This window comes from Coccinella septempunctata, chromosome X (assembly GCF_907165205.1).
Source record: "Coccinella septempunctata chromosome X, icCocSept1.1, whole genome shotgun sequence".
Taxonomy (NCBI): domain Eukaryota; kingdom Metazoa; phylum Arthropoda; class Insecta; order Coleoptera; family Coccinellidae; genus Coccinella; species Coccinella septempunctata.
The window spans coordinates 21591005-21613657 of NC_058198.1; the positions used below are offsets into that span (position 1 = coordinate 21591005).

Consider the following 22653-nt stretch of genomic DNA (forward strand, 5'->3'; position numbering starts at 1 on the left):
AGAAGGAATGAGTAGTTCCCGACCACAACATTTAGCGATCCACAACGACTATGGAAGACATTGGGGCATAAATTGCACTTTAAACCCACCCTGGACATAGGGCGATCACAATCAGCGCATCTAAATGACAAATTCCGAGGAACGACACTCACAACATCTTTACTCGTAGCCATCTTCACTGCGAATTATTTAGAAGTGTATTCAAGAAGATGAAGCAATAACATTTAATTGTCGATTCATTGTTTCAGGTCTGTTTATTTCACTAAATTTGCTGAAATTTGTGAATAATAAAAGTTCATTGTTTCAGATGAATCAATTTGTGTATTTGTTTCAATAAACCAAATTCATAATCTTATATGTATATATTTTTAAATTCATTTATTACATTTATACTAATTGCTATTATTTTCATTATCTATATTGCTTCATTTAACGTTACCTTACGAAACAAGAAATATTGAATTGAAAAACAAGGCATAGTTAGATATCTTTTTCCGTAACTGATCTGTTCACAAAATAATTTTTATAAGTTTCTCCCACTTTACGCGCTCTCAAAGAACTTCTGTTCTGACCTAGAGTCCTAAATTTATTGAATCTATTTTTCGAAATATTATCGCTTGCTTGTTGATGCAATGGTTCTAACCCTTCCCTATCTATAATGATATTATGCAATAAGCATATACATTTAATAATTACATCTGCTCGTTGTGGAGTAACCTATTGCCTTTAGAAGTATGCGCCATTCATTACTGATGATACCAAATGCTACAGTTTGTTTCGCAAGGAACAATCGTTTGTTGAACATATGTTCATCGGGTCCAGCAGTTCTATCAGGATAAGGACGCATTAAATATGGCTTCAGAGGATAATCTTCATCCCCGATTATCACATGAGGTGCACGCAAATCACTGCCGGGCAATTTTTCCTCAGAGTGCACTTTGAGAGCACCACGCTGAAGTAGTTCGTTCAAGTTAGAAAGATCAAATATCCCACTGTCACTTTGTTTTCCATAGGCTCCAACATCGATGCAAATGAATCTGTAGTTAGGTCCAACTACAGCTTGCAAAACTATAGAAAAAAAAAATGTTTATAGTTATAAAACATCGTACCAGAATGCTGTGGACATTTGATGCGAATATGCTTTCCATCCATGCATCCCACACAATTCGGAAATTTCCATTTCTCCCAAAATTCTGTTGATATTTAATAAACTTGCTCATCAGAGGCAAATGTGTAAGATGTCTTAAACTCTGGTGTATTCACTGATTCGATTTTGTTTCTAATTTCGTGGGGATTTGGGATCAGTTTCGTTTTTTCCACTGTAGGTAGCGCTGTTTAAAATTTGACAGAGCATTGTCATTTGATATTTGAAAATAATTTCCTACGACGTACGAATATGTTGTATTTATAAGCGATTATTGGTTCGTGAAAATGTATCAGTTTCGAGAAAGGGGTGTAGAACATTAATTTATTCAACATGTCGTTCAGTAAGTTCAGTTTTCCATATGGACAATCAAGAACTACAGCTAAGAATTCGGTGTTGTTGGAATTTGAAGCAGAACCAAATCAGATGAACGAACATTCGGGACCGATATAGCTTTTATGGAAACTTCAGCAATATTTCAAAGAAACTGTATTGGAAATATGTAATGTGAATTGTGAGCAGGTATTGAGAATCAGAAATACATAAATCTATTCGAGTCTGTTACTTCAAATATTCTTCCTGAGTAGATATAGTGAAAATTTCCTTTCCGTCAACTGAATATATTGGATATTTGACCAATTAACTGTGTTTTATTAAAATCATATTGAATTACCCCCCTCACGAATTCAAGTTGTCAAACGGAAATTATCTTGAAGAACAGTAAATCCTCATTCGAACCCTTATTCGATAGTGTTGAAATATTGACAAATTTGTTTTAACAACGAAAATTGAACTGTAAAGCACAAATACTCCTTAACAGCTGACAAAATGCACCAGTTGAAGTTCATATTTTGTACTCGTTGGACGTTGATCGACATTCGATATCAACGCAAAACAAAATAAAACGAGAGAGTATCATTAGACTTCTTTTGGTAGAACAAGGATAGAACGAAACAAATGACATGGTGGCGCCGCCACGAAACTGATCCCATATCCCCGATTTTCTGAAATGTTGATGATTGCAAAAAGTGACAAGTGCACACACCAGTTCGTTTTAGGCATCTTAGAAATGTGCCATATGCATATTGCTTAACGATTCTCATATGACTAAACAAGTTTCGGGAACAATTCGTCCTACAATGACATCTGATATTCGGAAAGAATAGGACAAAGCTTTAAATGATGCTCCGATGCCCCAGTTGCTAAATATTTGTGAGGAAAAGAACGTTTTGAATATAAAGGAACAAAAGTAGGCGTGGAATAAGATGAATATCTGATGTTCACGGTTGAAGACAGACGTGTATATTGGAGCTCCTAAATTTCACTTTGTATTAGTATTAGCAGTGTATTTTCAGTTTTAGTTTTTATTACCAGGTAAAAAGTTGTTTTCGTTCTATTTGCGAGTTGTCTAGGGTTCTGAATTGGTTACATTTTGTTATTTTCGGTTTTTCTTTACTCCGAGTTTTGTTTTATTTAGATTTCTTATCAGCGCGCCCTGCAAAACATAACATAGTGGCTGAAGGACTTCGGTCGATGGCCTTTTGGATTGTTCCAATAAAGAACTGTTATTAATGATAACATAGTTCATTCTTTAACTCGGAGCGGATGCGGCAATTAACGATCGGGAACATTGTCCGCTCTCCGTTGCATGTAGGAAATATTGAAGCGGCTGCCGCAGCTTATGATCTGATATTCGTCGTTTATTAGTTACTGAAAGGCAGCTTCTCTACTTGTCCTCGCAACGTATATTAATTCCATCTCTCTAATATCCTTTTTCCGAGGCTTACCTTTCTTTTTTGTGTGAGTCTTTCTTATCGGCCCAAGAGAGTGAAAAGTCTGTTTTTTTTTTGTTTTTCCTTATCCAAGTTTTTTAACTCGAATAATAATGCCGAGAAGCTGCTCCGGTTGCGCCACTACTATTTGGAATTCTGCAAGATCAATCTCATGTAATAAATGCCTCAAAAACTTTCATTCTGATTGTATTAATTTAACTGACCGTGAACTAGTCTTCCTTGAGGAGTCTCATTCATTCATTCATTGCTGTATCCCGTTACCGGGAATAAATCTACAAAAAGAAGAAAAAAAAAGAAAAAAAAAATAAATAAATTTGAACAGACTTGTAACTTCTCAGTGCTAGTTGCGACTGTGTGCCCTCCTGTGACTAAAGAGACCCAACCGTGACCTGCAGATCCTTCCACACTCAGGGCATGGATAGTCTCCAACCAGATCTGGCCGCCGCTGTATCCTTCTCGATTCTCCATTATAACTGTGGACCAAAGACCTCCACTGTGACCTGTCTAACGCTAGTTGTTCCCAGTTATGATTAGCATTGACTGATTTTAGGGATTGATGTAGTGTATCCTTAAACCGCTTATACTGGCCTCCTGGTTTCCGGGCTCCCTCAGTGATTTCGCCGTATAGAGCTATTTTGGGGAGTCTTGTGTCCTGCATCCTCAGAATGTGGCCGCTCCATCTGAGTCGGGCCCTCGTTACTTGAGTCTCAATTGTTGTACAACTCGCGCGCTGCAAGACTTCTGCATTCGAAACTTTGTGGAACCATCTGATGTGCATTATCTGTCTTAGATGACGTTGCTGCGTCTGTTCAAGCTGTTTAATATGTCGCCTGTAGGGAGTCCAGCTTTCGCTTCCGTAAAGAAGCGTTGGGAGGACCACTGCTCTGTAAACAGCTGTCTTGGTCTTCAGATTGAGGTCGTGATTTTGGAACACTCTGTCTTTCAGCTTCCAGAATGCCCATGATGCCGAATTGATACGGTTGTGTATTTCCGTGTCAAGGTTAGCCCTAGTATTTATGAAGCTTCCCAAGTATTTGAACTGCTCGACCTGTTCTAGAGTTTCATTGTCCAGGCTGATATCTGTTTGAAGGCTTTCTGGCGGACTTACCAGGATTTTGGTCTTGTCAATATTGAGTCTAAGGCCTAAAGCTTCGTATATATGTTTATAGGTGTCCATCATTATCTGTAGATCCTCTGAGCTGCTAGCGATGAGTGAACAGTCGTCTGCATATTGAAGTTCCGTGATAAACTTGGTACGGGTTTTTGCTCTGAGGCGCTTCAGGTTAAACAGGCCTCCATCAAATCTGAATCTTATCCCAACACCTCTTACGGGCATGCTCATGTCAGCAATTATCGATACAGCTATGGCGAAAATATTGAACAGTAAAGGCGCTAATACGCAGCCTTGTTTTATTCCAGAGTTGGTTGAGAAATGGTCGGTTGTAGAGCCATTATGCTGTATTCTAGCGGTGTTGTTGGTATGAAGGCTTTTACACACTGCTAGGAATTTTTCGGGTACTCCAAGACGTGCCATGATTTTCCATAGCGCTCTCCGATTCACCGAGTCGAATGCCTTGCTTAAATCGATGAAGGCTGTATAAATCCTTGATTGTTGTTCACGGGCCTTTTCTTGTAGCTGTCGCAGTGTAAAAATTAGGTCCACCGTACCTCGATTTGGTCGAAAGCCGCACTGGGATTCAGGTAAAAGCTTCTCTAATAGTGGAACCAGACGATTAGCCATAATCTTCGAGAGAATTTTACCGGCCACATTAAGCAACGATATGCCCCTGTAATTGTTGCAATTCGACGTATCGCCTTTGTTCTTATAGAGGTTGATAACTAAAGCGTCTCTGAAGTCTTGTGGCACATCTCCCTGTTCCCAGATCTTGCGGAATAGTATTAGGAGACTATTGACAATGTCCTCATCCAAGGCTTTGAATATCTCCGCCGGAATGCCGTCTAGACCAGGTGACTTATCATTTTTCATATTTTTAATCGCGCTTATGATTTCCGACATTGAGATTTCGTCATCAAGCGATGTCATCGGACTATACGCGGGGAGCAGGTCTAAAATGGATAAATCCGAGTCGTTATTTTGATTCAAGACCTGTGAGTAATGCTCCTTCCATCTTTCGAGAATTTTTCTATCATCAGTTAGAATAGCTCCATGAGCATCTCTTATAGGAAAGCTAGTTTTTCTGCTTGGACCGTAAACAGTTTTAATAGCTTCGAAAAAACGCCTGTAGTCATGGTTATCGGCGTAAGCTTGTATTTCCCTAGCTTTTTCTTTCCACCAGCTGTCCTTGATTTTTTCTTATTTCTTGACGGACCTCGCGTTTTATGTTTATGAAACCTATTTGGGCTGCAACATCGCCAGGCTTGTTAATTGCGGTTTTCATCGCTTTGTGTTTTGCGTCCAAAAGGGGTGCGATATAAGTTTCGCTGTCGGCAAACCAGTCTGGGGATTTTCGGGAGCTTTCTGTGCCCAGTATTTCTTTCGCTGTATTTGTAAGGGATGACTTGAAACGGAGCCAATGAGTCTCAATGTCGTCGTTATAATCCGGTGGTGTTAGGCTATCTTTGACGGCAGCTGTGAATCTGTCCTTTGTAGAAGGGTTTTGTAGTTTGGATATTTGAAGGCGCTCTCTTAGATACTTCGGCTTGCGTTGGTATTTTGGGCGCATTGAGATTTTCATTCTCGAGATTACTAGCCTATGATCAGTCCAGCACTCCAGATCTGCTCTGGGTTTAGTGACCAACACCTCTTTCAGATCTTTCCTTCTCACGATCACATAGTCGAGGGTATGCCAATGCCCTGAGCGCGGGTGGCGCCAGGTCCCCCTTGAATTGGGTCTCGTAATAAAATAGGTGTTCGTTATACACAGATTGTGTTCTGCACAAAGAGCCAGCAGACGTTCTCCATTCGAATTGATGCTGTCTGTGCCGTGTTTCCCTATTATTCCCGGCCATAGTTCTGAGTCTTGACCTTTGCCCACTCTAGCGTTGAAGTCTCCAAGGAGAATAATTCGTTCCCGTTTTGGGATTTTACTTAATGTAGCAACGAGTGTTTCGTAAAAAGTGTCCTTTAAGTTGTCAGAGGAGTTCAAAGTGGGTGCGTATACTGCAATGATGTTCACAAACGTGTTATTCGCTGCAGGAAAACGTAGGGTCATTAAACGTTCTGAGATACCAACTGGATTTTCGGTAAGTTTGGCGGCCAGGTCGTTTCTAATGGCAAAGCCTACGCCATGTTGTCTGATTTCGCCTTCCGGCAAGCCTTTCCAGAAAAAAGTATACGCTTGTTCTACCAAGCTACCTTCGTCCGAAAAGCGTGTTTCGCTTAAAGCAACTATTGCAATGGATGTTCGTTGCAGTTCCTTATCGATTAGGGCAGTACGCCTCTCTGGTCGGTCGGCCTTGGGGTTGTCTAGCAAGGTTCTGACGTTCCATGCTGCAAAAGCTATGTGCTTTTCATTGGTGTTTGTTCGATGATTCACTCGCTCAGGCACCCTCCCCCGGAGATCCGAATGGGAGGGTATTTTACCTCCGGATACGAATTTTGTCCTGTTCGACTGATCCATCTTTTTGTAGGAGCTGCGTTAGAAGGTGTTCAAAAGCTGCACTGGTAACGCTGTCAGTGCAACTTTGGTTGCGGCTACGACTAGATTATCTTGTGGCACAGGCATCCTGAGACGACAAGGTCTGAGACGTAACTTGAGCAACGCAGAGAGCCATTTCCTGCTCAAGCCAATGTTTAGGCTACGTAATTGTGGGAAACAGAGTTATACCGCTCATGTTCGGTCGCCAGAGCCTCGTTCGTAAGAACAGGGTGCACCGCGAGTAGGTGAGGTTGGCATTTGAGAGGAGAGGCTATGAAACGCATCCTTTCCCCTTACACCCCCTTGAGGAGTCTAAAGAAAAGTGAAATTGCCCCTCATGCTTCAAGAATGAACGTCTACTGCGTAGCGGTTCTGTCGGCTCTCGAGCACTGCCTCTCTTGAATACGGGCCAGACGGTCCCGGGCAAAACGCTAAAGGAGGACAAAACCAATGAACCTATCACCGTTCAACACTTTAACGCTCTCATGGAGATGATGCAAGGTATGTCATCTAGTATAGAACGCATGGAAATTAGGCAGAAAGACCTGTTTTCGCAGATCGCAAAATGTAATGCCACCCCGAAGAAACATCAGGAGATAATATCACAACATGAATCCGCGCTGAAGCTTGACAGATCTGATATTAATTCCCTACATCGTAACCACGAGGCACTATCGAGTAAGATATCGGATATATCTGCAGAGGTCTCTGACCTTCATTCGAGGTTTGTTTCCGACACTTCCGGGGTTAGTTCTCAGTCTATCGACGTGTCCGAGGTGATTGAAAGAGTGAATAAATCCCATAACATAATAACATTGAACGTACCTGAGAAGCCTGGAGGTTCTCGAGATGCCGCTGTAGCAGCAGAGATAGTGGATGAAATCTATGGTTCAGCGAGTAGGACACCTTAAGATTGCCGGCAAGGGATAGTGCAAAACCGGGGTGGTTGAAGATGAAGTTCTCCAATCCAGAGGTTGTAAAAAACCTCTCAAGGAACAAATCGCGTCTGCATGCAAGCCAGCGATTCCGTAAGATCATCATTCAAGAGGATAAAACCAGGGGTCAAGTGATGGAGATGAATAATCTCCGAGAGGAGCTGAGGAGGAGACAGGCAGATGGTGAAGGTCACTTAACTATAAAATATGTGAAAGGTGCTCCTAAAATTGTTTCAAGACCCACCATAACGCGATCTTCGAACTCAAAAATCTAAATGATCTTCAGATATGGCCACTGGTGTACAGTCTCTATCATCTGAATTTTCAGAAATTTCAACTTACGTGCAAGCCCACAGACCTTATTTCCTCTGTTTGACTGAAACTTGGCTCAAAAAAACTATCTGTGACCAAACTATTTCGATTCCTGATTATACTCTATACCGTGATGACAGTAAAGTCACAGTAGGGTACTGTGGGGTCTGTATCTATGTGAAAAACACCATTTTAGAGTCATTTCAAGTTGAGATTTCTCATAATGATTGGCCAGGTATCGACAACTTGTTTCTCAGAATTTCCCATTCTCATTTCTCTTTGTTTCTTGTATCTACCGTCCACGGCCTTGCTCATCCGACCTCGATCTCGTCCGTTTGTTGTGGAGGCATGCACCACTATAAGAGTAGTAGGATGTAACAGAGTTCGACCTTGGATAAATGATAAAATCCTTAGGATGGCTCGGAGGAAAAAATCACTTTGGCAAAGGTATCTTCGCACCAGATCGGATGAAGATTACAAAGTTCATCGTTATTATTCAAACTACGTAGCTGAGGGTACACACCAGGCTAAAAGAGACTTTGAAAAAAAAATAGTTACTTCGAAGAACAAGAAGAGGATTTTTTTAAGTACGTTAGGTCATCTATGTCGGGGAACCACTAGTCCGAAACAAATCAAATAATTTATGTGCCAACTCCACTGAATTAGCGAATGAATTAGCTAATGAATTTTTCTCCTCATTTTCCATGGAGCCAAATGGCCCACTTCCTGACGTCCGGACGCCCCGTTGTGAGGTGGATGTCTCCGACATCGAGATTGATGACGGTTTAGTCAGGAAATATTTGAAGCGTATAAAAACTGATTCTGCTCCCGGTTGTGATGGCATATCGGGAATACTATTGCAACGCTGTCCCGACACATTAGCCTCACCTCTTTGTAGAATATTTCCCTGCTCACTTAAAGACTCTAAGCTTCCTGTAGACTGGCTTATGGCTTCTGTGACTCCGGTGTTCAAGAAGGGTGACAAGTTTTCCCCACGAAACTATCGGCCTTTCAGCTTGCTTTCCACTGTGTCCAAGGTGTTGAAGAGAATAATTTGCGATCACATCGTCCAATTTGCTTCAACCCATAAGTTGATACCTAAGGAACAACATGGCTTCATTTCTGGACGTTCGACCTTGACCAACCTGTTGAATTGCCTGAATGACTGGACGAGAGCATGGGACATGGATGTACCAGTTGATGTATTGTATTTAGACTTCGCTAGAGCTTTTGATAAAGTGCCTCATCGAATACTCTTACATAAACTCCAACATCTGGGCCCAAGGGGGTATTTACTAGCTTGGATTCAGGCTTTCTTATCCAGTCGTTCCTATAAAGTGAGAGTCGGTGAATCATTTTCCACAGAAAGGCCTGTTACTTTTGGTGTACCCTAGGGCTCCATAATCGGCCCAATCTTATTTTTATTATACACATCTGACCTTCCCTGTTTGCTCCGCTCGATATGCTCCATGTTCGCTGACGATACAAAAATCTATAACTTTCCCCTCACTGAGACCCAGAGTGTGCAATACGACCTGAACCTCATTAGCTCTTGGTGCCTTCCTCTGAACGTAGATAAGTGTTGCGTCCTTCATATAGGAAGGAATAATCCACTTGTAGGGTATTTTATAATATTAATGGTGAATCTGTGACAACTGTATCCAGCTACTGCGATCTTGGGCTGGTGGTGATTGAGAATTTGCAGTGGTCTGAGCATGTCTCATATATTTGCGCCAAGGCCAAACGCTTGACTTATTGTATCAACAAGATGTTCGGCGGTGCCGATGTTTCTACTGTTCGTACGCTTTTTGTTACATATGTGAGACCGATACTTGAATACGTGGGCCATCTACGAAACATGACGAGGACTGACTGGAGTCAGTGCAATCATGGAACACGCGTGTTCCCTATCGACGGGATCGTCCTTCCTATGAGGATCGTCTCAGGATTTTTGACCTCCCCTCCTTCAGAAACAGACGCCAAAGAGGTGATCTGATAATAACATACCTTTCCCTTCGCAGTCATTTCGGAGAAGGGTTTTGTGACATGTTTAGGAGAAATTTAAATGATCTCAGAGGACATAGATATAATATAAACTTTTGGAGGAGAAATTCAGAACAACCCATCGCCAGAGGTTTCTATCAAATAGGGTGTTTGAAGCTTGGAATCGTTTACCTGTGGATGTGGTCGGTGCTGCATCGGTGAATGCTTTCAAGAACGCTTTTGACGGGTGGAGTGCGGCTTCGCAGTGATGTCGTGATGGATTTCTTTTACTTTTCTGTGTGCAATTTCAGCATGTGAGCATTTTTTCGTAGACAATTTGTTTTGAGTTTATAGAATCATTCTCAACTCTTGTTTTGTAAATAATAATAATAATAATTATAATATTGATATATTATGAATGTTGATTGTTACCATTTGCTTTGTAGCTATCAACATTACAAACATTGAATTTATATATTTTTTTTTCAGAGGAAGAAGTTAAGAAGAGATGGAGGAGCACACGGGACTGGTTTCGAAAGGAATATACCGTGACATTAATACTACAACTGGATAACTCAAAATTTCAACATTTGGAGTTATCTTGTTGGAATAGCTCAAAATTTCGCTGCCTATTAATCACTACAACTAGTTAAGTTCAACAATGAGTCTAAAGCATAATATCCAGTAGAATATTCCAGATAAATCGAACGTCGTAAAATTATTCATAATGATTCTGATCAATGAAAATGTTCTTTTTTGTTCAACACTGACTGATGGACATAATTTTGTGACTTCATAAATATGAGATTTTTATTAATCCTTTCTTATTGTTTTTAAAGTGGAAATCTCTATTCCAAATCTGATTTTTGGTTAGTAAAACTAGATACCTCGTTTGAATAAAAAAAAATCTGAGAAAGCAAGAAGATTTTATGTGGATCCAACGAGCAAAGTTAATGTGAAATCATTTTTCACATATCCAAATGAAAAGCTGAAATTCATTTACTAACCTTTTTTTTTCCTTCGGAATCTTTGAACGCTTCTCCTGAAATATTGCTAATTGTGGAACACATTTTTTCTGAAATACCTATGAATGATATTAAAATCTCTCTCGATTTCAACTTGTCTATTATGAAACTAACTATCAAATACCTAATCTACCTGCGTGAAATTTTTTCTGTCATATCAAGTTTGATTTATTATCACGGTTACTGCATTTTGCACTGATTATTTTCTTATACTTATAGAATTCAAAGTTTGAGTCTTTATGTATCTATATTTCATCAAACTGATTAGTGATTATATTGGATATTTCTTTAACTAAGTTTCATAGAATTCAAATCGAGCGGTCATAAAGAACTCCGAGTGTCCAAGCTCACATTGGCCTTCTCATAAAATGGAGATTTTCCGAAATGGAACATATGGTATGTATTGAATGCTATTTCAACGCACTTCTTTTCAATTCACTCAACATGAAAACGCTTTTAAAATATCACGTTCTTTGAAAATTATCGAAAAAATCGAACTTCAATGCTCTATTTCTTCTGGCTCAAATATTTAGTACGCCTGTTAAAAATTGAGCGAAGCCCCCCTCCGACCTCTCTCTAGTCTACGCTCCTGACCAGCTCCGGTGGCCACGTATGGTACCACGATTCTGCGGTGCGCTGGTTGAACGACGCAGCGGCCCCACTTTCAGTGTTTTTCAGGAGTGAAAAACCACATATTTACACATTTTCTTAAGATTCTCTTTGTTAGCTCCGTTGAATTAACTTCGCGCTGCTATCAATGTGATTTGTAACACCTCAATTTAAGTTCACCTCTTTTAGTTGTTCTCAATTTTTAAGTCTTCTCGCACAATCCTGGTGCTAAATTGTTCATCTCATAAGGTAACGTACTCTCAGACTGCTCAAAATTATAAATTACACCATTTTCATGACCATTTCACTCTGAAGAAATTAAGTCCACGTGCAAGAGATTCAGAATCTAGAAATAGATTCCGAATCCTTACGAGAACTGCTCAATTGAAATGTCTACTCAACTCAAATCGAACTATTGTCTTCTCAAAACTATATATTTTATTATATTTCATAATTTATATAGATTTTCAGACCTCTCTAGATCTTCTCACATGAAAATGGGTATGTAGCACCAGGATTGAAACTTCTCAAGTTCATCTCCATAAAATTGATATCTGATTCATTGTCTTCTCTTAATATTCTTTATTATTAGAATCAGTTTAATCATTTTTATAACAACTCTTATGATCACCTCGTTATACATATGACTACTTCATGGTGTTGAGTTTCAGATGAGTGAATCCTCATATTCTCCAGGGTGGACCCTGGATGTAGCTGTTTTTCTCAGAACAGGATATGAACACCTCAAGTTTCGTTAAGCGATCAGTGAAAATGCTCGATACACCTCGACCTAGGCTCCACCCTGGAAAGTCTGCTCGAACACTCATGTCTACTCATTTGGTATGGTCTACTCTTTATAATATGTACTCTCATTGTTTCTCTTCTATATTCATTCATCGGACTCAACATGCATGTTAGTTTTCTCAGCCTTCAGCACATCTCAAAATCTACGATTAGAGATTTATTCAACTCAGTACTCTCATGACTTCTCTTAATTTATCAATTGTTTCTTCTATTTTTCTGATGAACGTTCTAATCGTGCTTACTTGTAAGCAGTTCGTCTCTGTAAATGCTGAATTCATTGATAAATTTTTGCACTCTTCAAGATCATCTCAATGTATATGAATTATACTATGTTCTTCTCATATTAATTATGATTGTCCTTTTCATTTAATTAATTATTATCGAACTTCTCATTTAATTAGAATTTATTGCCCTTTTCATATTATTTTTAATATTCTAGTGCTTCTCAAATTCATTAATTCTGTGCTTCTCATTTAACTTGTGCTACTCTTGTTCTGCTCATACTTACATTAACATTATTGATCAACTCAAATTTAATGTATCGATTTCTCGTTGATGATCAGACTTAGACATTGCAGTTTCACCTCGGGCCTATTTCTCTGTACTCTCGTGTCTTCTCTTTAAAATTCAGTATTCTAACCTTCGCGTTTTCTGATAGAAAAAGGAGGCTCTCGCAATCAATTTTCAATTGATTGCCCTATCACTGTGTAACCGTTGTGTTGATATTGAATTTATTGAACTCCTCAACGTCTAAGTCTGACATCAAGTGACTTCTCATTTGAACTGCTCTGGACCATCTCTTGTTTTCAATTGGATATTGTCTCTCTGAGTTTATAGATGTGGTTAATATTAGTTGCTTTTTACTGTATTAGCTTCATGCAGGTGACATATTCATTTTATGGTTGTGAATGATACTTAATAAATGTTTTTATACCATCTCCAACTCAATTATCTTTTAATACAGTCCACTACTCTTTAATTAAAAATCATAACACCCTCGATTTTTGAACATCGCCTCTGCGACTAAATTTTCTGCCGTTAAGTTGAGTTTTTTTGGCTATTCCGGATAGAATTTTTCTTTATTTTCATTTGATTATTTTCCTTTCTGACTGCAAGTGCCCGTCCAGAAACGATAGGTAAGACAACACTCAGCAATTATTGTCTTGAAACCTCAGCGTCCAACTGCACCCGGCCCAAACCACAGTTTGAGTTCCAACCCTACTCTTAATAGGATACCCCGCTGGCGTGGATACTCAGGGGGTACCGAACACACTTGGGGGTGACGACCCTTCCTTACTTTCCAACCTTCACCTCTGCTACTAGTACGATACCCCGCTGGCGTGGATACTCAGGGGGTGCAGAACGCACCTAGAGGTGAACCGTCGTAAGTCTGTGCCGTCTCACTTCATCCTCTAACCTGGCTGAGGTCTGATACTTGACCGTTAAGTGTGGGTCTTAGGTTCTGGCTGCCGAACACGTCCGTAAACAGCGTACCACGTTGACCTGTTTAATTCCGTCCGTTTCACGACGTAATTTTACCACCTAATTGTTGCTTGTATCTGATTCCGCGGAAAAACCTTGTTAAATAGACTGTTTCTGTTCAACCTATTTCATCGAATCTTTCAATATACGGATTTTGTAAAGTGCCTTTTGTGTTTCCTTTTACGAGTCGACAAAAAAAATTTGTATACGCTGATTTTGGTTTTCACTGGTTGTCGCTAACACTCCAGACACCAAGGAACCTTGTCTTCGGCTCGTAGCTACCAGGGTAGGTTTGCCAGTTTCCCTTTAAAGAATAGCTGGCGCTCGAGATACCCGAGAAAAAGGCGTTACACTTTGCTTGACTCGAGCGTCACTTATTTCAATTTACATGACACTGGGTAGGAAGTAACATAACAGAAATTGCTTTATGAATAATCCTGCATACTCGATAGATTGGAAAAAAATACAGTACTTGCCTATACAAATATTTTCTGACGATTGGTCTTGGTTCACCAAAGAGCCAGGCGACAGAAGTCTGCTTTACAAAGGAAAATGAAAACGGCTCACAACAGGGTTAGGACGGGGTAGGTGACTGTGGTCTCTCCGTGGCAACCGCGGGTATACACACCAAGCATTTCCAACGGAAAGACTTCGAGACTTCTGACGATTGGTCTTGGTTCACCAAAGAGCCAGGCGACAGAAGTCTGCTTTACACAGGAAAAAGAGAACGGGTCACAATAGGTTTAGGACGGGGTAGCTAACTGTGGTCTCTCCTTGGCAACCGCGGGTATACACGCCAAGCATTACCAGCGGAAGGACTTCCAGACTTCTGACGATTGGTCTTGGTTTTCCAAAGATCCAGGCGACAGAAGTCTGCTTTACACAGGAAAATGAAAACGGGTCACAATAAGGTTAGGACGGGGTAGGTGACTGTGGTCTCTCTGTGGCAACCGCGGTTATACACGCCAAGCATTACCAGCGGAAGGACTTCGAGACTTCTGACGATTGGTCTTCGGTCGACAAAGAGCCAGGCGACAGAAGTCTGCTTTACACAGGAGAATGAAAACGGGTCACAACAGGGTTAGGACGAGGTAGGTGACTGTGGTCTCTCCTTGGCAACCGCGGTTATACACGCCAAGCATTACCAGCGGAAGGACTTCGAGACTTCTGACGATTGGTCTTCGGTCGACAAAGAGCCAGGCGACAGAAGTCTGCTTTACACAGGAAAATGAAAACGGGTCACAACAGGGTTAGGACGGGGTAGGTGACTGTGGTCTCTCCGTGGCAACCGCGGGTATGCACGCCAAGCATTACCATCGGAAAGAATTCGAGACTTCTGACGATTGGTCTTGGTTCACCAAAGAGCCAGGCGACAGAAGTCTGCTTTACATAGGAAAATGAAAACGGGTTACAACAGGGTTAGGACGAGGTAGGTGACTGTGGTCTCTCCTTGGCAACCGCGGGTATACACGCCAAGATTTAACAGCGTAAGGACTTCGAGACTTCTGACCATTGGTCTTCGGTCGCCAAAGAGCCAGGCGACAGAAGTCTGCTTTACACAGGAAAATGAAAACTGGTTACAACGGGGTTAGGACGGAGTAGGTGACTGTGGTCTCCCCTTGGCAACCGCGGGTATACACGCCAATCATTACCAGCGGAAGGACTTCGAGACTTCTGACCATTGGTCTTCGGTCGCCAAAGAGCCAGGCGACAGAAGTCTGCTTTACACAGGAAAATGAAAACTGGTTACAACGGGGTTAGGACGGAGTAGGTGACTGTGGTCTCTCCGTGGCAACCGCGGGTATATACGCCAAGCATTACCAGCGGAAAGACTTCTAGACTCCTGACGATTGGTCTTGGTTCACCAAAGAGCCAGGCGACAGAAGTCTGCTTTACACAGGAAAATGAAGACGGGTTACAACAGGGTTAGGACGGGGTAGGTGACTGTGGTCCAGTGGTCTCGAACGTCAAACTGCGATATCGGTAGGGGTGACCAAAGAAAATCGGTATATTCGTTCGAAAATCGGTAGATACTCGAATTCGAGTGTTGTCGATAAGTTGTCGATAAGTAATTGACCTTTTTGTTTTTTTTTTGCTAGTTAAATTATTCTCCATAAAAAACCGATGTCCAACATAATTTCTTTATTTTAAAAACTTAAAAATACAGTACATATGATACAATTACACAATTAAAATTAAAAAATGAAAACATAATTTCACAGGCACAGGGTACATTATTTATAAATACAGTATGAAACAACAAATTTGACAAGGTATCTCACAACATTTAAAAATTTCATTCATTTGTTTCTTTTTTCTTTGGATCATACCAGTGTTCCTTACTCATGACAGCAGTCACATTCGAACTAATTTCGAAATTATAACAACTGGCTCCGCTCAATAATCTTTTCGTATGTAAAAGACTAGAAACGGAGTCAGTTGATAATTTATTCCGCAACTTCGTCGTCATCGCATTAATTTGAGAAAATATGCGCTCCACGTTCGCGGATGAATGGGGAAGGGATAAAATATTAAAAATAGTTGTTGTTAAGAGGGGAAAAATTTGCGTATCATCGCCGTGTTTCAAACAACTAACGCATTCCCAAAACTCCTCTATATTATCAGGAAAGTTTTTGATTTCCTCGCAATTTCTCAAAATGCGCCACTCGGTGTCGATTGTTTGATAATGGTTATTCTGTAAAATATTTGGAAATAATCGAATCATTGGTATAATTGAAGCGGTTTTGCCACCTTTTACATTATTAGGTTCGATTATTTCCAAACCTTTGAGCGGGTTATTTTTCAAGGGAAAGCGCGCAGTTATTTGCTTACATGCTTCGATGTAAAAATCGAGACATCTGCATCTAAACAAATTGACCTGACCGGGGGTTAAATTCGAATTATCCAGTAAAGTATTGCACGCTGCAGCTCCGTAGTATATATCATCGATATTCATGAAATTATTAGGATTTTCAAAATCTACATTTTCGATTACCGTACTGGTTAAATATTCCCGTTTTAAAAAAAAATCGAAAAATGTTCTCAACGTGGTTGATATTTTTGCGTACAAAATATGTATTTTCGGGTGTTCGGCCTGCATTTCTTTATTTAAATTATTGAATAAAGGAAGAACGAAGTCCAAGAACTCCAAAAATAATAACTTAGTTGGATCCTGCAGTTTCTGAAGAATATTTTCTGCAGCCAAAATATGATCGTTCATAGACACTTGGTCTATGAAAAATAATTTGAGGGCAAAAAATTGTTCTACCACCCTTTTCACTGCGGCGTGTACCGACAACCAACGAGTCTGAGAAGGGTGGAGTATTTTGTGTACTTTCAAGTCACAAAAGACTTGGAAGCTCTGAAACTCTGAAACCCTTTTTGGACTCGATGCAAAATAATTGTATATATCTCTTATTAGATCTTCAATAAATCTTGGCAGTTTTGTACATGCATATGATGCACAAAGATGAAAAGAATGACAGGTGCATTTCAGAATAAAAATATTCTGAATTTCATTTTGTAGCATTGTTGCTACTGAGTTATGGCGCCCCATCATTACATTTGCGCCATCTGATGCAAAACCTATCAAATTCTTCTTATAGGGAATATCAGAGCTGTTGAAAAAATTAACGATGTGCTCAAATAAGGAGACTGCATTAGCGGCTTCTAATCGAATAAGAGCCAAAAAACAATCTCTAATGCGTTTTTTCTTTTCATATCGCACGACTAAGCACAAATGTTTGGTTGTGCTTAGATCAGTTGACTCATCTATAATGAGTGAAAACTTATTTTTTCGCAGATCTTCACATAAAATATCAAAACTAGATTTACCTAATACATTATCTACGATTGCGTGTGTTTTCGTTGTGGAACATTTCAGATCTTTTGCAATTTTGGAGTCTGGACAAACGGCCTGGATCAGCTTCGGAAGATGTTCCATAATGGTAAACGGTAGATTATGTTCGGCCACAAATGAAGCTAATCTTATTTCTCCTGAAATTGTAAAAAGTAATTAATAATAAGGGCGTTTCTACTTTTCAAAAATGCTTGCTTGTATTCTTCAAAAGATGATAAAACATTCTTACCTTGTTTAACTTGTATTTCTGGAATTGGATTTTTTGCCACTGTAAACGAGGATATCTTCGGTTGTGCTTTCAAACTCTTCGATGATGCCAAGTGTCCTTGAGAAGAACTGTGCTTCCTCAAAGCGTCTTTCCCTGACGCGATATTAATATCTTTATTACAAATTTTGCAATACGCGCTGTTTATTCCTTTTCGACCAACTTGCAACCAGCCTGGAAATTCCTCTTCCCATTCTTTCTTATAAAATTGTTGGTATTTTCTTCTTTTTGCACTTGGCGCACTTGTACTCGGTTCTTCATCGGACGACATTTTGATTATAGATGCAAACTGTTTTCACTAACTAAACACTCAAGATACTCTTCTACTTCAAGACGTTCAAAAATAATGAGAAAATAAAATCCGAAACCCTATTTATATACAGGCAAAGCTATTCGTCATCCCAATATCCCTATAGATATTTTTATAGTGTTGCACTATATTCCAAAGGTGTCATAAATATTTATACCATTAGAAGAAAAATTTAACTGTCCAAACGTGCAACAAAACTTGCCGAGAATATTACACATCTTGCCGGTAAATACTTACCTTTGAAAACACCCCTTAAAATTTTGCCGTAGAATGCGAAATACCTAAATAACGATGGATCATAAAAAAATTGGGAAATCCACAAAAGGGCATATCGCAATCGCACCGACAGTGCAATAACAAATGAAGTAATTTCTGTAATTTCTACTAACGGCTGTAGCCTCGTAGCCTGTGGCTGTCTGTAGTAATGATAAAAATATCATTACTACAGACAGCCACAGGCTACGAGGCCGACCCTCTACGGTCTTGTTGCGACGGGTACGTCTGGATTCCATTATCAGGGAAATAACCGAACGGTCCCTTATTGTACTTTCCTTTGAATGTTGCCGACGAGCGACGAGACGAGAGCAATGAAAATAATGATGGGTCATAAATAAAATTACCAAATTCTGATACAACAGAGGGCTGGTTATATTCCTTGAAAGGTAAATGTAATCCATAACGACAATAAGGTTTGAAATGTGTAAAATCGGTGAAAATTCAGGGGATTCCGCCGATTTCCCAAAAATCGTGAAAAAATCTTTCCATTTCGGTATATCGGTAGGGCAAGCCTCAAATCGGTAGATCTAACGAAAAATCGGTAGGTTCGAAACCAGTGCTGTGGTCTCCCCTTGTCAACTGCGGGTATACACGCCAAGCATTACCAGCGGAAGGACTTCGAGACTTCTGACCATTGGTCTTCGGTCGCCAAAGAGCCAGGCGACAGAAGTCTGCTTTACACAGGAAAATGAAAACTGGTTACAACGGGGTTAGGACGGAGTAGGTGACTGTGGTCTCTCCGTGGCAACCGCGGGTATATACGCGAAGCATTAACAGCGGAGAGACTTCTAGACTCCTGACGATTGGTCTTGGTTCACCAAAGAGCCAGGCGACAGAAGTCTGCTTTACACATGAAAATGAAGACGGGTTACAACAGGGTTAGGACGGGGTAGGTGACTGTGGTCTCTCCGTGGCAACCGCGGGTATACACGCCAAACATTACCAGCGGAAGGACTTCGAGACTTCTGACGATTGGTCTTCGGTCGACAAAGAGCCAGGCGACAGAAGTCTGCTTTACACAGGAAAATGAAAACGGGTCACAACAGGGTTAGGACGGGGTAGGTGACTGTGGTCTCTCCGTGGCAACCGCGGGTATACACGCCAAGCATTACCAGCGGAAGGACTTCGAGACTTCTGATGATTGGTCTTCGGTCGACAGAGAGCCAGGCGACAGAAGTCTGCTTTACACAGGAAAATGAAAACTGGTTAAAACAGGGTTAGGACGGGGTAGGTGACTGTGGTCTCTCCGTGGCAACCGCAGGTATATACGCGAAGCATTACCAGCGGAAAGACTTCGAGACTTCTGACGATTGGTCTTCGGTCGCCAAAGAGCCAGGCGACAGGAATCTGCTTCACACAGGAAAATGAAAACGGGTCACAACAGGGTTAGGACGAGGTAGGTGACTGTGGTCTCTCCGTGGCAACCGCAGGTATACACGCCAAGCATTACCAGCGAAAGGACTTCGAGACTTCTGACGATTGGTCTTCGGTCGACAAAGAGCCAGGCGACAGAAGTCTGCTTTACACAGGAGAATGAAAACGGGTCACAACAGGGTTAGGACGGGGTAGGTGACTGTGGTCTCTCCGTGACAACCGCGGGTATACACGCCAAGCATTACCATCGGAAAGAATTCGAGACTTCTGACGATTGGTCTTGGTTCACCAAAGAGCCAGGCGACAGAAGTCTGCTTCACACAGGAAAATGAAAACTGGTTACAACTGGGTTAGGACGGGGTAGGTGACTGTGGTCTCCGACAGAAGTCTGCTTTACACAGGAAAATGAAGACGAGTTACAACAGGGTTAGGACGGGGTAGGTGACTGAGGTCTCTCTGTGGCAACCGCGGTTATACACGCCAAGCATTACCAGCGGAAAGACTTCTAGACTCCTGACGATTGGTCTTGGTTCACCAAAGAGCCAGGCGACAGAAGTCTGCTTTACACAGGAAAAAGAGAACGGGTCACAATAGGTTTAGGACGGGGTAGCTAACTGTGGTCTCTCCTTGGCAACCGCGGGTATACACGCCAAGCATTACCAGCGGAAGGACTTCCAGACTTCTGACGATTGGTCTTGGTTTACCAAAGATCCAGGCAACAGAAGTCTGCTTTACACAGGAAAATGAAAACGGGTCACAATAAGATTAGGACGGGGTAGGTGACTGTGGTCTCTCCGTGGCAACCGCGGGTATACACGCCAAGCATTACCATCGGAAAGAATTCGAGACTTCTGACGATTGGTCTTGGTTCACCAAAGAGCCAGGCGACAGAAGTCTGCTTTACACAGGAAAATGAAAACGGGTCACAATAGGGTTAGGACGGGGTAGGTGACTGTGGTCTCTCCTTGGCAACCGCGGGTATACACGCCAAGCGTTACCAGCGGAAGGGCTTCGAGACTTCTGACGATTGGTCTTCGGTCGCCAAAGAGCCAGGCGACAGAAGTCTGCTTTACAAAGGAAAATGAAAACGGGTCACAACAGGGTTAGGACGGGGTAGGTGACTGTGGCCTCTCCGTGGCAACCACGGGTATACACGCCAAGCATTACCATCGGAAAGAATTCGAGACTTCTGACGATTGGTCTTGGTTCACCAAAGAGCCAGGCGACAGAAGTCTGCTTTACACAGAAAAATGAAGACGGGTTACAACAGGGTTAGGACGGGGTAGGTGACTGTGGTCTCCCCTTGGCAACCGCGGGTATACACGCCAAGCATTACCAGCGGAAGGACTTCGAGACTTCTGACCATTGGTCTTCGGTCGCCAAAGAGCCAGGCGACAGAAGTCTGCTTTACACAGGAAAATGAGAACTGGTTACAACAGGGTTAGGACGGAGTAGGTGACTGTGGTCTCTCCGTGGCAACCGCGGGTATATACGCGAAGCATTACCAGCGGAAAGACTTCTAGACTCCTGACGATTGGTCTTGGTTCACCAAAGAGCCAGGCGACAGAAGTCTGCTTTACACAGGAAAATGAAGACGGGTTACAACAGGGTTAGGACGGGGTAGGTGACTGTGGTCTCTCCGTGGCAACCGCGGGTATACACGCCAAGCATTACCAGCGGAAGGACTTCGAGACTTCTGACGATTGGTCTTCAGTCGACAAAGAGCCAGGCGACAGAAGTCTGCTTTACACAGGAAAATGAAAACTGGTTACAACAGGGTTAGGACGGGGTAGGTGACTGTGGTCTCTCCGTGGCAACCGCGGGTATACACGCCAAGCATTACCAGCGAAAGGACTTCGAGACTTCTGACGATTGGTCTTCGGTCGACAAAGAGCCAGGCGACAGAAGTCTGCTTTACACAGAAAACTGAAGACGAGTTACAACAGGGTTAGGACGGGGTAGGTGACTGTGGTCTCCCCTTGGCAACCGCGGGTATACACGCCAAGCATTACCAGCGGAAGGGCTTCGAGACTTCTGACGATTGGTCTTCGGTCGACAAAGAGCCAGGCGACAGAAGTCTGCTTCACACAGGAAAATGAAAACTGGCTACAACGGGGTTAGGACGGGGAAGGTGATTGTGGTCTCTCCGTGGCAACCGCGGGTGTATACGCGAAGCATTACCAGCGGAAAGACTTCGAGACTCCTGACGATTGGTCTTGGTTCACCAAAGAGCCAGGCGACAGAAGTCTGCTTCACACAGGAAAATGAAAACGGGTCACAACAGGGTTAGGACGGGGTAGGTGACTGTGGTCTCTCCGTGGCAACCGCCGGTATACACGCCAAGAATTACCAGCGTAAGGACTTCGAGACTTCTGACGATTGGTCTTCGGTCGACAAAGAGCCAGGCGACAGAAGTCTGCTTTACACAGGAAAATGAAAACTGGTTACAACGGGGTTAGGACGGGGTAGGTAACTGTGGTCTCCCCTTGGCAACCGCAGGTATACACGCCAAGCATTACCAGCGGAAGGGCTTCGAGACTTCTGACGATTGGTCTTCAGTCGACAAAGAGCCAGGCGACAGAAGTCTGCTTCACACAGGAAAATGAAAACTGGTTACAACGGGGTTGGGACGGGGTAGGTGACTGTGGTCTCTCCGTGGCAACCGCGGGTATACACGCCAAGCATTACCAGCGTAAGGACTTCGAGACTTCTGACGATTGGTCTTCGGTCGACAAAGAGCCAGGCGACAGAAGTCTGCTTTACACAGGAAAATGAAAACTGGTTACAACGGGGTTAGGACGGGGTAGGTAACTGTGGTCTCCCCTTGGCAACCGCGGGTATACACGCCAAGCATTACCAGCGGAAGGGCTTCGAGACTTCTGA

General features: G+C 42.0%; 1 protein-coding gene across 1 annotated transcript in view; it reads right to left on the minus strand.

Annotated features, from left to right (window-relative positions):
• The window catches only part of LOC123322369, a 31576-nt gene extending 13495 nt beyond the window's left edge, over nt 1-18081 (minus strand). Inside the window, exons 1-3 of the mRNA XM_044910313.1 lie at nt 17775-18081; nt 17521-17682; nt 697-1068 (exon numbers count right to left, since the gene is read on the minus strand). Of these exons, the coding sequence (XP_044766248.1) occupies nt 697-1068; nt 17521-17682; nt 17775-18081 (841 nt within the window). The remainder of the gene's footprint in view (nt 1-696; nt 1069-17520; nt 17683-17774) is intronic.
• Nucleotides 18082-22653: the final 4572 nt, after the last annotated feature.